General features: G+C 45.7%; 1 protein-coding gene across 6 annotated transcripts in view; it reads left to right on the top strand.

The window, feature by feature from the left end:
- Positions 1-11,672, top strand: part of EPN1 (epsin 1) — a 36,403-nt gene extending 24,731 nt beyond the window's left edge. For 2 of the 6 annotated variants that reach the window (XM_089481044.1, XM_089481043.1), the window contains exons 5-11: positions 1,479-1,550; positions 2,585-2,671; positions 3,224-3,482; positions 6,108-6,275; positions 6,521-6,622; positions 7,342-7,584; positions 9,136-11,672. In XM_089481044.1, the coding sequence (XP_089337170.1) occupies positions 1,479-1,550; positions 2,585-2,671; positions 3,224-3,482; positions 6,108-6,275; positions 6,521-6,622; positions 7,342-7,584; positions 9,136-9,485 (1,281 nt within the window). In that variant the 3' untranslated portion in view covers positions 9,486-11,672. The remainder of the gene's footprint in view (positions 1-1,478; positions 1,551-2,584; positions 2,672-3,223; positions 3,483-6,107; positions 6,276-6,520; positions 6,623-7,341; positions 7,585-9,135) is intronic. The other 4 variants (XM_089481046.1, XM_089481045.1, XM_089481048.1 and 1 more) reach the window with 3 other exon arrangements.
- Positions 11,673-13,670: the final 1,998 nt, after the last annotated feature.

Genomic DNA, 13,670 nt, shown 5'->3' with positions numbered 1-13,670 from the left:
CTGTTTTGTCGCCTCCTTCCTCTCTTCCCCCCCCCCCCCCCCGCCAGCGGCTCCTCAGCAGAGTGGTTGTGTTTGCTTTCCCTCATCTCCATCCCACCTTTTTGTCAAGTTTTGTTTTACCCTTTAGCTCCTTATTTTGACGTCTCTTCTCTTCTCTCATGCCACGTTTCCTTCCACTGCACCCCATTCATAAATCGGAAGATAAAGAAGTAAGATCCACCAGATGCTGACAAGTTCCTTCTTGACAACAAGTTCCGTTTGGGACTATGACACTATTCTCCATCGCACATGGCTGTTAATTTGGCCGGGGAGAGAAGGGAGTCCAAAACAGTAACATTCAGGGGCTGAGATTCATAAAAATTTGGCTAGGGTCAGGAGAGCCAATCTCGGTTTTGGAGTATTTTTATTTATTTATGGAGGGAAGGGGGCCAAACAACAGTTTTCTTCCCTAACATGCCAGATCTGTCTGAAAGCATGCAAGGAATTGCACATCCCACCATTTGTGGTGCAACTGTTGTTTATAACACGTAAGGGATGAGTTCGGAGCTAGGATACTCTGGGGGGCAGCCGGGAGTATTCTGACAAGTGTAGATCTGCCCTAAGAATAAGATAAAAAATTTGTGATCCTTTGTAGAAATAGTGACATTAATCATTGCCCCCAACACCTCCAAGAAGACAAAGACTGGCAATTCCAGATTTACACCAGCCATATGAGCTTGGTTATGTTTAAACTCTTAACACAGCATCACCCAATTTCTGAGGAGGCATTATGGTTGAGTAGAGTGGGGGGTTTTTTGTGTGTGTTTTCTTAAGATTTAGCTCTTTTGGTTGTTATATCCCATAGTGGCACTCTATGATAGGAAGCTAACATGGGATACCCTCCCAAGGATTTATAAAGGGTAAATCTGGATTGCTCTGTCACAAATTCATTTAATTTGCCTCTGTACATCAGAAGAAGAGATGTGTGGCCCTATGAATGTTGTTAAACTACAGCTCATATCAGCCTTATTTAGCATGGTGAGGGGCGCTGGGAGATGGAGTCCACAATCTTGGAGAGCCATCAGTTTCTCATCCCTGCTATATATCAATCAGGTATCTTGTTCCCGAATGAGAGTACCAAGTGTAGATTTCTGTTATTTATATAAAACCACTTATGTAAACAAGGTGTACATAGTGATGGGGTCGAATATATACTTTCTAAAAACAGATGACTCAAAAGAAAAAGATACTTGTTTGGGCCACAATTCCCAGAAACTGGTAGCCAGCATGGCTAGGGGATTCTGGGAGCTGCAGTCTCTCTTTTCAAGAAATGTTTGACTCACTCCTAAGGGTTTTGCAACAACTATGGCAATGGCTATGTCAAATGGAGGTGTCTGTAGTCTGTTCTTCTTTTCCTTCCTTTCTTCCTTCTTCCTTTTCTACCTCCACTGCATCAAGCTTCATTCCATGCCTCTTATGTTGTGTTTCTTCCCCCCCAGCCCCCTGCAGTGGCCGACGAAGACCTACAGCTCCAGCTAGCCCTTAGCTTGAGCAAAGAGGAACATGACAAGGTTAGACTCTTAACCACGCGCCCCCTCCCTCACAACAGCTCCCCCCAAAATAATCAACTAAACCACTTTCCCCAAGCAGGCCCCCAGCCTCACACCTTTTTTCCACTAACTCAGCATTCTCTGTCTCTCCACATCCTGTCCCAAGCAGAATGATTACAACAGTGGTGCCGTGTCTACATTTTGACTTTTAGACCTCTTTAATTGTCCGCTGTACAATCAAGATTTCCCAAGATGCCTTCCCTCGAGGGAGGCCTGGAGGTAGGACAGGTTGGTCCATGTGCCCTGAGCCTGCTGTGACTAAGCCGTGGCCTGCTGAGAAGTCTTGCATACATCTCCAGAGGAAGTGAAGGGATGTGGCAGAGGAGGAATGAGCAGAGGTGGAGGGGAAAATGAGAGTGTGTTGGCCAGAAGGAGGAAACCATAACTCAGAGCAAGGTTCTCAATTTCTTTCAGGACAGGACTAGAGGATTTATCTGAGGTTGAGAAAGGATAATAGTAAACAGATTCAAATTCAGGAGAAATAAGGGAAGGAAGCCTTCTGAATGTTGTTTGTCTGAGTAGATTCAGGCAGCTGAGTGAGGAACGGAAAATCTAAGAACAAGAATCTATACGTTAGTCAAATCAGTATTTTCCAGGGGTTGGAATCAGGGGGATGGGATGGGATGGAGCAAATGAAGGCAAGGTACAGGTGGGATTTTATATTTTGTGAAGAACCAACCTGTGGGTTGACAGGTTTTAAGGCATGAGGGCTTCAGGGTTCTGCTATAGTGAGACAGGAAACTGTTAACATGGTTTGATAGAGCAACACTTGGCTCACTCTTGACTCTCTGGAGCATCCCAGGGAAGCTAAAGTTTCATGTACAAAGTGATCAGAAAAGTAGTGTCAGCTGCTTGAAACCTCATCTGGCCAGTGGCCTAGCTGCCACTGTGCCATATCGATTGCTCCTTTGCCTCCCTCTGCTGAAGGTGAGTAACCATTAGGTATTGTCCTCCCAGTTGTTGATGCCTCTGTCCCACTCATGACCCCCTTGCAGGAAGAGCGGATCCGGCGCGGGGATGACCTACGACTCCAGATGGCCATTGAGGAGAGCAAGAAGGAGACTGTGCCCACTAAAGAGGAGGTGAGTTGGGATGAAATGGGCTGTGGGTGGTGATCTATGGCTGCCAGCTGTGACTGTTAAACCAAGCTTCCCATCTACAGAGGTGCCAGTGCCAGATGGCAAGACTCATGTGATACTATGGTTAGAGTGTAGACTTGGGAGATCTAATGAACCATGAAACTCACTGGGTGACTGAGTTTCATGTGTAAAAATATATATTTTTTAAAAATAAATTCATGTTTAATTTTTTTTAATATAATCTATTTTTAATAAACTAAACATGATAGTTTTATGCCAAAACTATACGTACATCACACACCTTATATTTCTAAAGTAACACACTGTCTTTCAATCTGCAAAGGCTATCAATATTGTATTGCTTCAGGTTGTTAGGGGGATTTTAAAGGAAGAAAAACCCAATTTTACCCCATGACATCAAAATCTACAGAAATTTTACATCTCTGTTCCTCCCAATTCTAATCTGTCACTTTTAATTACCACACAATGGGAGAGGTGAAGAAGGGATCCAGTAGGAATATGATGGATTTTCTCTCCCCATCCATCTACTTGCAGTCATCCCTGATGGATCTCACTGATGTCTTCACCACTCCACCTACTGCTGATCCCTGGGGTGCCACTCCTGCTCCAGCTGACCCCTGGGGTGGTCCTGCCCCAGCTGTATCCGCAGCTCCCACTGACCCATGGGGACCAGCCACTACCGGAGCAGCCTCCACAGGAGATCCATGGGGGACCACCACGGCACCTCCTGCAGCTCCTTCAGACCCATGGGGAGGGCCCCCAACTGCAAGCACTGACCCCTGGAAACCTGAAGGTAAGAAAGGAATATTAACAGAGCAGCCTGAATAATTCATTTTCATAGTACAGTGTGCCCTTGCTATCCGCAGGGGATCCGTTCCAGAGGCAAAAAAGCAGAACCATAAGTCCCATTCTTCTCAATGGATGGACACTCCCGCTTGCACTGCTGCATGCGTGTGCGTGCATGCACCCATTCAGAAATCTGGAGTTTGTCGTCCATGGAAGCTCAAACCATGGATGACAAGTCCATGCTTGGTGCTGGTGCACTGTATTAACTTTTTAAACAGATACCCACTGGGCTTCGATAAGTTTCCTTCCTTCTTTACCCCACATACAAATTCTTGTAGAGCAAGGCTGAGGAAGAAGTGGCCTTCCAGAATTTGCTGGTCTGCAACTCACATCAGTCCTGGCTAGCTAAGTGAGGAATGCGAGGAGCTGTAATGCAGCAACATCTAGGAAAACAGCATTTAAGAACCCAGAGGAAGACTACGTCTTAGAAGGGTAGCTATGAAGGAACTAGACAAGATCCTGAGGTGTCAAAATATAACATTGAATACTAAAGCCATCATATTTCTGATTTCTGTGTATGCTTGTGAAAGCTGAACAATGAAGGAAGCTGATAGGAAGAAAATCAGCTTGTTTGAAATTGGTACTGGAGGAGAAATCTACAGATCCCCTGGATAACTAAAAAAAGACAAATAGCAGATCTTAGAGCAAATCAAGCCTGAACTCTCTCTAGAAGCCAAAATGAAATAAACTGAGGCTATCATACTTTGGACATCCCATGAGAAGACATGACTCATTAGAAAAAATGAGTCATGAGTCACTTTACTTGGTAAAGTAGAAGGCAGTAGGAAAAGTGCATTATAGGTGGATAGTCTCAATCAAAGAAACCACAGCCGTGAGTTCGCAAAACCTGAACAGGGCTGTTGATAGCAGACACCTTGATGGCATTTAATAGCAACAAACATCTAGAGAGCCGCATGTTCCTCATGCCTGTTGTAGGATTTAGTGAAGTTCTTTTTCTGTTGTCGTATCAGAGATGGCCATAACCAGCCCATTCAGACCTGAATGAAAGGCACCTTGAGTTCCATGATGGAGGACAAGCACAATATAAATTGAAATCAAGCCCTGTATCATCTTTGAGTTCATCTGTCTATATATGCTTCGTGGCTCTCTTAGTTAGCCATATACTGTCCCTGTTTGGTGAAAAGCTTTTTTATTATTATTATTATTATTATTATTTGGTGGACTGTCAAATAAAAGTCAATATTGGAACATGTTTATTATTGTTCTTTATTTTCTGGTTTTATATGCTGTCTTTCCCCCCAAATAGGACTCATGGCTGACTTAAAATAGTGAATATTGCAAAATAAAACAAGGGAGATTAATGCACTACACTCTTTTAGTGCTGCTATTCCACTTTTACTGCTCTGACTGCCTCCTGTTGCATTCTGGGATTTACAGTTTAGGGAAAGGTATTTAGAATTCTCAGTCAGAGAGCTCTTAGGCCTCTCTAAACTACAAACTCCAGAATGCAACAGGAGGCAGCCAAAGCAGTAAAAATGAAATAGCAGCACTATGAATGTAGTGTGGTAATCTCCAGGATCAAAGAACAAAACAGATTTAAGTTGAAGACACAATCTGGTTTAATTAACACATCATTGAGGAAAATACAGTATCCAGTTGATAACAAGCTGCTTCCAGAGTTGACAAAAGCTTGTTGAAATTATTTTTTTAAAATGATACCTGAAAAAGGATAACAGAGGAGGGAGCCAGCCTAGCCTCCTTTGGTGTAGGACATTTCAGAATTTGGGAGTAGTGTCCAAGAACTTGCCAAGTACCTGCTGGTTTAATCCCAGGTTCATTCCCTGGAGTATCTCAAATTGAATTGATTTCAGGAGCCAGTGATATACCTGCCAGGACAACTTTATCAGTCATAATAGTCACCCTGAGTAGCCAGTCAAGGCACCTTCTTGCCTTTTTGTTAAACCTCTTAAAGAAGTGGCTTCTCACTACTGATTAGGCCCATTTATGCTGTTGCCATTTTTGGCTGTAAAGAACTTTAATGCTGCCCTTCTCTACCTGGGTTTGCTATGGCTATGCAGACTGCTATCCAGTGCTTAGAAAAGTTCCATTTTTAACAGCTAACCCCCAGAATCCCCCCACCAGTATGGGTATTGGCCATGAAAACAGGTGAGTAGGTGTTAATCAGCCAGGTGAGATTCTTTATCGACCTAGCACAGAACTGGTAGTGGCTGCCCAGATGGAGGTCACTTCCCATTGGTCATGGATCCTATCACACTACATTGTAATAGCACTATTATTCCACATTAACTGCCATGGTAACATTCTGTAGAATTCTGAAGTTTGTCATTCAGCAAGGCCTAAAAGCTGACTAAGAATTCTAAATGTGCTCCCTAAATTGCAAATCCCAGGATGCCGTACTGCCATGTTGTAATGGTAGTTAAAGTGTAATAATACTTTATAACAGTGTAGTGTGATAGGGCCCCATGTCAGCCATTTCAGTCCAAAAAGTAGCTCTTACACATTTTGCAGTCTTCTTATTCTAATCTGCTGGCTAGCGGATGGACTGTGTTCTTTGCTGTTTTAAAAAATCATCTCTAACTTTTCTTCCCAGGTGGGGTTTCTGCTGGGACAACAACAGCCCCATCCACAGACCCATGGTCATCCACTCCAGCTCCTGCATCCCAGGGGAAACCAGCACCTGATCCTTGGGCTCCAGCATCTACATTTTCAGATCCCTGGAGTGGTTCCCCTTCCAAACCCAGTACCAATGGCACTGCAAGTGAGGCTAAAGAGTGGGCTGGGGAGCTCTGAACTATGGGGACAAAAAGAGGAAAAGAGATTCAAGAGGACAGAATTAGGCTGGGAACCTTGGTGTGGTATCCTGGTGGATCAGATGTGAAGGGGGAAGTGGATCCCAGATCAGAACTGTGGTTGGGGATAAGCATGGTATGGGTGCCTTTCCTCACTCCCTTTTAATCCAGCTGCCCCCTTCCTCCCCCTTCTGCCTTGTCCTTCCCCCTCCAGCTGGCGGAGGCTTTGAGCAGTTTGGTGGTCCTGGGGACGGGGATGAATTCTCAGATTTCGACAGCCTGCGCCCATCGCTGCCCAAATCCGGGAGCAGCACAGGTGAGCCCTGCTTCCTGCATGGCTCTTTTGCCTTCCCTGCCTCTGGCTCCTCCCTTTCCTCTGCATGGCTGTCCATCTCTCACCTGCCTGCACGTCCCGGACTGATCCTCAGATTAATCCAAACCTATGGTTTACTGTTCCACACTGGACCATTTACATTCAGTTGACCTGGAAGATTTCCACACACTGCTACTTAGACTCTCTCCCCGCCCTCGGTACCAGCCAATTCCTGTTAGGGTTTGTCAGGCTATGGGCAAATATAATTCCTGTTTAGATTTTGATGCGGATGTCTAATTGTTGTCATTTTTCTGGTTTTTTATTTTATTTTATTTTGAAATTTTGGGGTTTGCCCGAGGTTTTGCATGTTAGAGTGAAAACTTTTGGTGGTTTCTACGAGATTTGGGGTGTCTTTGGAGATTTTTTGTGTTGGTGCATGCAGTTCTATGTGGCCTGTATTGGGAGCAGAGAATAGGAAAGTTACTTTGGGAGATTACAGTTCCCAGAACCCCCTGGAAAGCTGGGTGAGTGAGTCTGGACATTGTAATCCAAAAAAGTAACATTTTCAAATTCTGCTTGAGAATATGTGCAACAAAACTGCTCTGCTGGCCACTCACATGTACACTGGTGCTTGTGGTCTCACTTCCTATTCTCTGCTCTCCTGGGTGTTTCTTCCCAGTTTTTACCACTCTTCCCTATCTCTCTCTCCTCTCCATTCCCAGGTGAGCTCTCACTCTTAGCCGGCGAGGTGCCTATTTGCCGACCTGGGAGTGGCACTGACAGCCCCAATGCTTTTGACATGGCAGCTATGAGTGGATCACTCCAAGAGACCTCCAAGCCAACACGTAAGACTCCAGAGTCCTTCCTGGGTCCCAATGCTGCCCTTGTTGATCTGGACTCATTGGTCAGCAAACCCACTGCCCTTTCTAGCAGCACGAAAGCCTCCAATCCCTTCCTACCTGCCGGTAAGTGTCCAATGGCTAAATTCCAATAAATTCATTCTGAAGTCATTGTAATCTGTTATAAATGCACAGTGCACATAAATAATTCTGGGCAGATAAATGCATTCCAAAGGATGCATTCCTACATGGGTTAAGATCACCAGGTATCAATCTCATGGCAATAATAGTCCACCGACAAGCACTGTAGATCAGACTAGCCTAATTAAAAAAGGTCAGATTCAGCCATTTTCCTCAGTGACATTGTTAGAGGAAGGTTTCTTAGTTTTGTGCAAGACATTTCATTATACAAGATATATTATTATTATTATTATTATTATTATTATTAACTTTTATTTATAAAGCGCTGTAAATTTACACAGTGCCGTACATACAATCTTTTAGTTAGACGGTTCCCTGCCCTCAGGCTTACAATCTAAGAAGACACGACACAAAAGGAGAGGAGAGTGGTGGTGGGGAATGGGATCAGGTCCAGCAGTTCTTCTCCACCTCCGAGGCCTGGACCGAGGCAGATCGACTGGAGGAAGGGCTTGGTTTCTTAATGGATGGTTAAAAGGAGGCTTCCTGGGTCAGAGAGGGGCTCACCTCTGGGAATGCTCTGGGAATATATAGTAGTTTAATTTGCCTATTCTTGACTTTGTCAGGTTTGTTGGTTATTAATGTTGAGTCAGGACTTGGAAATTTCTTCTTTTCTTGATCTGTAGACAGGGCAGAGCAGAAAACAACCTTCTTGGTTACCTGTCTAATAATTACAATCCCTCACATCACCACCCAAAAAATTGATTACTGAAAGATGCTTGTGGGGTAAACTAGATTTTATTTTTATTTTTTAAATGTTGGATGGAATTAGAAGCTTGGTTCTGAGACAACTCACAAATTCCTGGACTGATTATGTGCTTAGAAGCACTTAGCACAGCACTGCCTGAGCTGTGTTTTTGCACCTGGTCTACATTAGTGGACCTCAGGCTGAATAAGAAATCAAACAAGACCAAGAGTAGATCCCACCAGCCTGATGTCTCACCCTCACTGTACTGGAAATAATGCACCAGAGGTAGTCATTGGAAACCCAAGTTCTGTGAGACCTATTCTGCCCTCAGCTCAAGTTTCTAAAACACAAATGAAATCTTTGCTTCTAAAGTCTTCATCAAACTGAGCGTGACAAGTTAAAGCAAGCCACAGTTAGCTGCCTTGGGTCCCACTTTGGGGGAAAGGCGGGATAAAAAGAAAGGAAAAGAAACAATAACTTAATAGTAGTAGAAGAGGGTGGAATTCCCTGTTTGGTTTTGAACTAGAAGTATATAGAGCCAGTCTGTAGGAAGTAAAAAGGAAAGGGCAGACTTTGGAAGCATTACTTGTTAGAACTACAGCATCTTGAGTCCACAGATGTCCTGTGGCCGTGCTGTTTTCACATGCTAGGATTTGTAGTCTTCAATATCAGTGTTTCAAAACCCTGCAAAGGGATGTGTTTGATCCAGGTCTGTTGGGTTGATTATAACTCCCCCATTTCTTCTTCTTTCTACCCCTCCCCCTTTTTTTCCCTTTTGTCATTCGCTGCAGGTTCAGCCTCAGCCCCTGCTCCATCTGCCTCAGCTACAAACCCCTTTCAGGCAACAGCAGCTGCTCCGCTTTCGCTCAACCAACTCCGCGTCAGTCCAGTTCTCCCTTTATCCCAGCCAGCACCTCCTGCCTTTCCTGCCACTGCTCCTATGGTCTCAGTCTCCCCCATGGCCCCTGGGATGCCCTTAGCCACTGTTTCCCCAATAGTTGGGGTTCAGACCATGGGGGCTGTTCCATCTATGGGGCTCCCTGCCATGGGAATGGCCCCTCAGAGTGTGGCACCTTCAGGCGTGATCCCCAGCAGCACCTCTGCTTCCACCATGGGGAGCACCAACCCTTTCTTGCTATAATCAGTGGGAACCGTCTAGCCCTCGGGTCACTACCCCCACCCCTTTGCCCTGTTTTCCCAATTTGCAATGGGGGCCCCTCAAATTCCACCCACAAAAGTGGGGCAGCCAAACTTGGGCTATGTGGGGGATGGAAGGAAGGGGAGAGACTTGCGTCCTTTATCACAAGCTCCTCTACTCCCATGAGAGGGGCAGGAGGGACATTCCCCTTTTTAGTTATGGGGGGGGGGGGGTGAGGCATAAAACTGCTCCCTTGCTGCTTTTTGAAGCAGTTGGGTGAGTATGTTTTGGCTACGCTAGCGCAGTCGCCAGCAGTAGCAATCCCTACTAATTCTCATTGAGTTTGTTTGGGGGGGATGCCAGAAGGGAGACGCTAAGAAACAGCAGCCAAACTGGGGAATGGGAGAAGGGTGGGTAGGAAAAGCAGGGGAATCTTCTCCAAAATCTTGGGGGTTATTTTATGTCCTTTCTCATGCTTACCATAGTAAATACCCATCCCATTTTGGATGGAATGGCAAGTTTGGAATATTTTTAGCCTCACCCTCACTTTGGCTCATAAATCTCTTCCCTGCCCGTGAAAAAGAGCTACAGGCCATTCTTTAAGCCCTTACAAATGAAGTTTTCTTGGGTGGGGGAGGGCGGGCACACTGCCCTTTAAATTAAAGGTATCTCTGTTTTTTAAGCCCTTCATCCTAACACCCAAATGTTGATTAAATCTTGGCGAATCGATTAAGTCTTCCTCCCACCCCATTCCCACCTCTGGGACCAGCCTTTGTCTGCCTGAAGGGCAGAGGTGGGGGTGAAGTAGGTTATGGTTGAGATCGGTGCAGCCATTTGCTAAGCTGGAAATGGATCGAGACACCAGGAATATATTTGTCTCCTCCATTCCTGGGGGCCAAGAGGAATACCACTACTTTGAGGTCAGAGACCAAAGCTGGAGCTAAAAAGCAAAGCTGGACCATGCTACTGGGGGGCCAGAAGGGAGTCAGGACTACACCTGGCCCCTTGCCCACTCCCAATGCTGAGAGAGAGAGAGAGAGTGACCACCATTTGTAAGCAGCATGGAATCCCTTTGATGCAGCACACTTGGGAGAAGAGCCTTGGAACAGCCAACAGAGCCTACTGTGAAGGGGGAACCTGGAAACTGTTAAAGGATTCTGTGAGTCTCAAAACTTTGTCAAAAGGCACAACTTGACAAGGTGAAACTTGTGTCTTACTTGGAGATCCAGGGAGAGCAGAAGCCCTTGTGGATTTTAAGGGCTGTGGATTTAAAGGACCTCCTTTTCCTCATCTGTGAACAATGGCAAGTCCAAAGAAGGACTCAGAAGGAGGAGTGTAGAAAAAGTGACCAGTGCCCCTGCAAAGGACACAGTGTGTATATGCACTTTCTCTTTCTTTCTCCTTTGTCTTTCTCTCACCAACAATGCACATTGCTTGAAAAGTTTGGGATAGAGAAGACAGACACCCTCAAGCCATCAGACAGCACTCAACACACAGGGTGTGAACTAACACAACCTGTACCATCACAGCTTTTCACACGTGACTTTCCTTTCCTCCCCACGCTGCAGCCTGCTCCCATGTGCCACGCGGGAGTGCTGTGCATGGCATCAAATGGAGCCCTGCTGCCTTGGTCCGACCAGCACGGAGCAGAGAAGCCTCAACATTATTCTGTAGACTGGTTGAACAAAGGGAGGGTGTCTCCACCTCCTGCAGAAGCCACTTATGGGGAAGTGGGGATGGGTCAAAGGCTGTTTGTGTGTATGTGTGTATGAGCGTGTGTGTATGTGTTGCTGCTGTGATTGTCAGTTCCTGTTTAATGCTACAGGGGGCACTCATTAGTACCTGGGTCAGTCTGCTAAAACCTTTGTTCCCTTCCCCTCTATTCCTGGAAAAAAATGTTGCAGTTGTGTTTCCTACTTCTCCCTGCCCCTCTTCTCTTCCCCCCCCCCAAAAAAAAAACACCAAACAATCATGCCAGGGGATAATTTGACTCCCTACACCACGTATATTTGAAGAATCATTGTGTTGTTGGCTGGGGCCAGGCAGAGTGATCTTGGCTGTGTATGACACTCCTGTTGGCTCTGTCTCTCTCCCTCCCCTGCCATTTTGATCCTCAACCCACTCTGGTATGCATCAGGAAAACACTCTTAATGAATTGAAATAAATGGAAATTCTTCTATGGTACCCAAAGGCTTTGCCCCCTCTCCTGGGTTTGCTTTTGTGGGAGGTAGGCAGGACTAGTCTCAGATGACAATTGCTCCTTCGGTTAGACTAAGGCTGGGCAGTCTGGAGTCCTTTGGGTCTTAAACTGCAATCTTAACCAGTGGTGAGTGGTGATAGGAATTAATGTCAGATAACATCTGGAGGGCGTTATTTTTCCACCCCGATCGAGACCATCATAGGCGGGTTACACACCGCCATTTAGTACGTAATGAATACGTACTAGGGTTAGGAAGGGGCGGTGCTTCCGCACCCCCCTAACCCTAGTATGTATTCTGTACGTACAATATGGCAGTGACCGTTCCACACGGCCGCCGCCATATTTACGTATCGGACGCTATGCGTCCGCACGTGTCGCGGCGTCTATGACGTCGCGAGTCCGCCCCTGGTGCCTCGCGACGTCATAGAGGCGCCGCTTAAAGAACCTTCATTTTGGAGCTTCTTTTTCGGTCCGTGCGGGAGCCGCGCGGTGTGGCTGCTGCCGTTCCCGCACGGAGCAGGCGGCGGTGGCAGACCACCGCAAAGCAGCGGTCTGTAACCCGCCATAGTGTGCAGTGTGCTTCTTTGAACTAAATGAGCCTCATCTGGGGTGATAAAGCCTTGTTTGGTCTTAGTTTTGTTTGTATAAGGCTATTGGGTGTGTGAGTAGTTTGGATTGAGGGAAAGGAACACACAGCACATGGTAGCAACAAGTTACTTGTAACCAGGACCAAGAAAGTTCCTTTTTTCTCCTTGGGCTATTAATCCCCAGAATACCATCTGTATTATCTGGGGTATTCTGGGTGTTGTAGGTCTCCCAAAAAGCACATTGTCAAAGCGCTGCTTGTAATTAATTCTCTTTTTCCCAGTAGCTAAGCCGTAAGTGATTATTTTAACCTAACAAGGCATTCATTTCTTGTGCAGTGTAACTGTAAACTTTTTAGTTACTGTCATAATTAGAAGATAGTGGCTTTACTAAGCAGCAGAACAAAGTCACTGTGGCTGGGATGGAGGGAAGCTCACACAATCTCAGACTCAAGAGGAAGGCAAAGACAAGCTGCTTTTGAACAAAACTTGCCAAGAAAACCCTGTGATAAGTTCATCTTACAGTCGCCATAAGTCAGAAATTGAAGGCACACGATGACAAGGCATAGATAGGGCTGAGCTGTTGGTGGTGTGTGCCTTTAAGCCATTTCTAAGCACCCTAAAAGGAACAATATTTATTTGTTGATAGTATTTGTTCAGAGGAAGTTTGCCATTGCCTTAATCTAAGGCTGAGAAAGTTTGACTTGCCCAAGGTCACCCAGTGGGTTTCCTAGGCTGAGCAGCCAGGATTCAAACACTGGTCTGAAACCACAATACTGCTGGTTGTCCACCATGGACCTAGTAGTCTGAATATGAGCAAAATCATTTTAGTAGATCTGAGGGGCTGAAGTTTAAAGCTGTTGTAGCCAAACAATTCAAGTTGTTTTTACTTCATAACGAAGTCTCCCTGGGCTGTAGTTCTGTGCAGACTTGGAAGTAAGACCCACTTATCTTTCTTGGAGCTACTTCACTGGAAACACAACGTTTTCAGGTGGAGCAGTATGCATCTTTGTGCTGTTTTGAGTTGCTGTTCCATCACCCTTATACTGCCCTCCACATACTCATATATACCTACTAATTTATGCAAATACAGCCACATGTGATGTCACATCCAAGACCGCTTCTCTGACCTCCCCACATCTTTACTCACAGTGCTACTCCCCACAAGCCTCTTTTTACTCCCCCTATTATTCTCCGACCCTCAGGACACTATCCTACATCCCAAGGTTTGCTGTCTATCCTCTCTCTCCTCCGGCAGGTGTCTTTCCATGGCAGTAGGCGACAAGGATGGCTAGTAGGCCTGAATTATCAGTAGGAAGTAGGCTCAAGTCTACAAAAGCTCATGCTACCAGCTTCTTTCTTTCAATTAGTCACCAAAGTGCTACAAGATCCCTTTGCATGCTG

The sequence above is a fragment of the Sceloporus occidentalis genome, unplaced genomic scaffold (genome assembly GCF_023333645.1).
Source record: "Sceloporus occidentalis isolate IW3139 unplaced genomic scaffold, rSceOcc1.0.p SCAF_14, whole genome shotgun sequence".
NCBI classification, from domain to species: domain Eukaryota; kingdom Metazoa; phylum Chordata; class Lepidosauria; order Squamata; family Phrynosomatidae; genus Sceloporus; species Sceloporus occidentalis.
The sequence above is the reverse complement of the archived record's forward strand: the minus strand, read 5'-3'. Positions and strand labels throughout refer to the sequence as shown.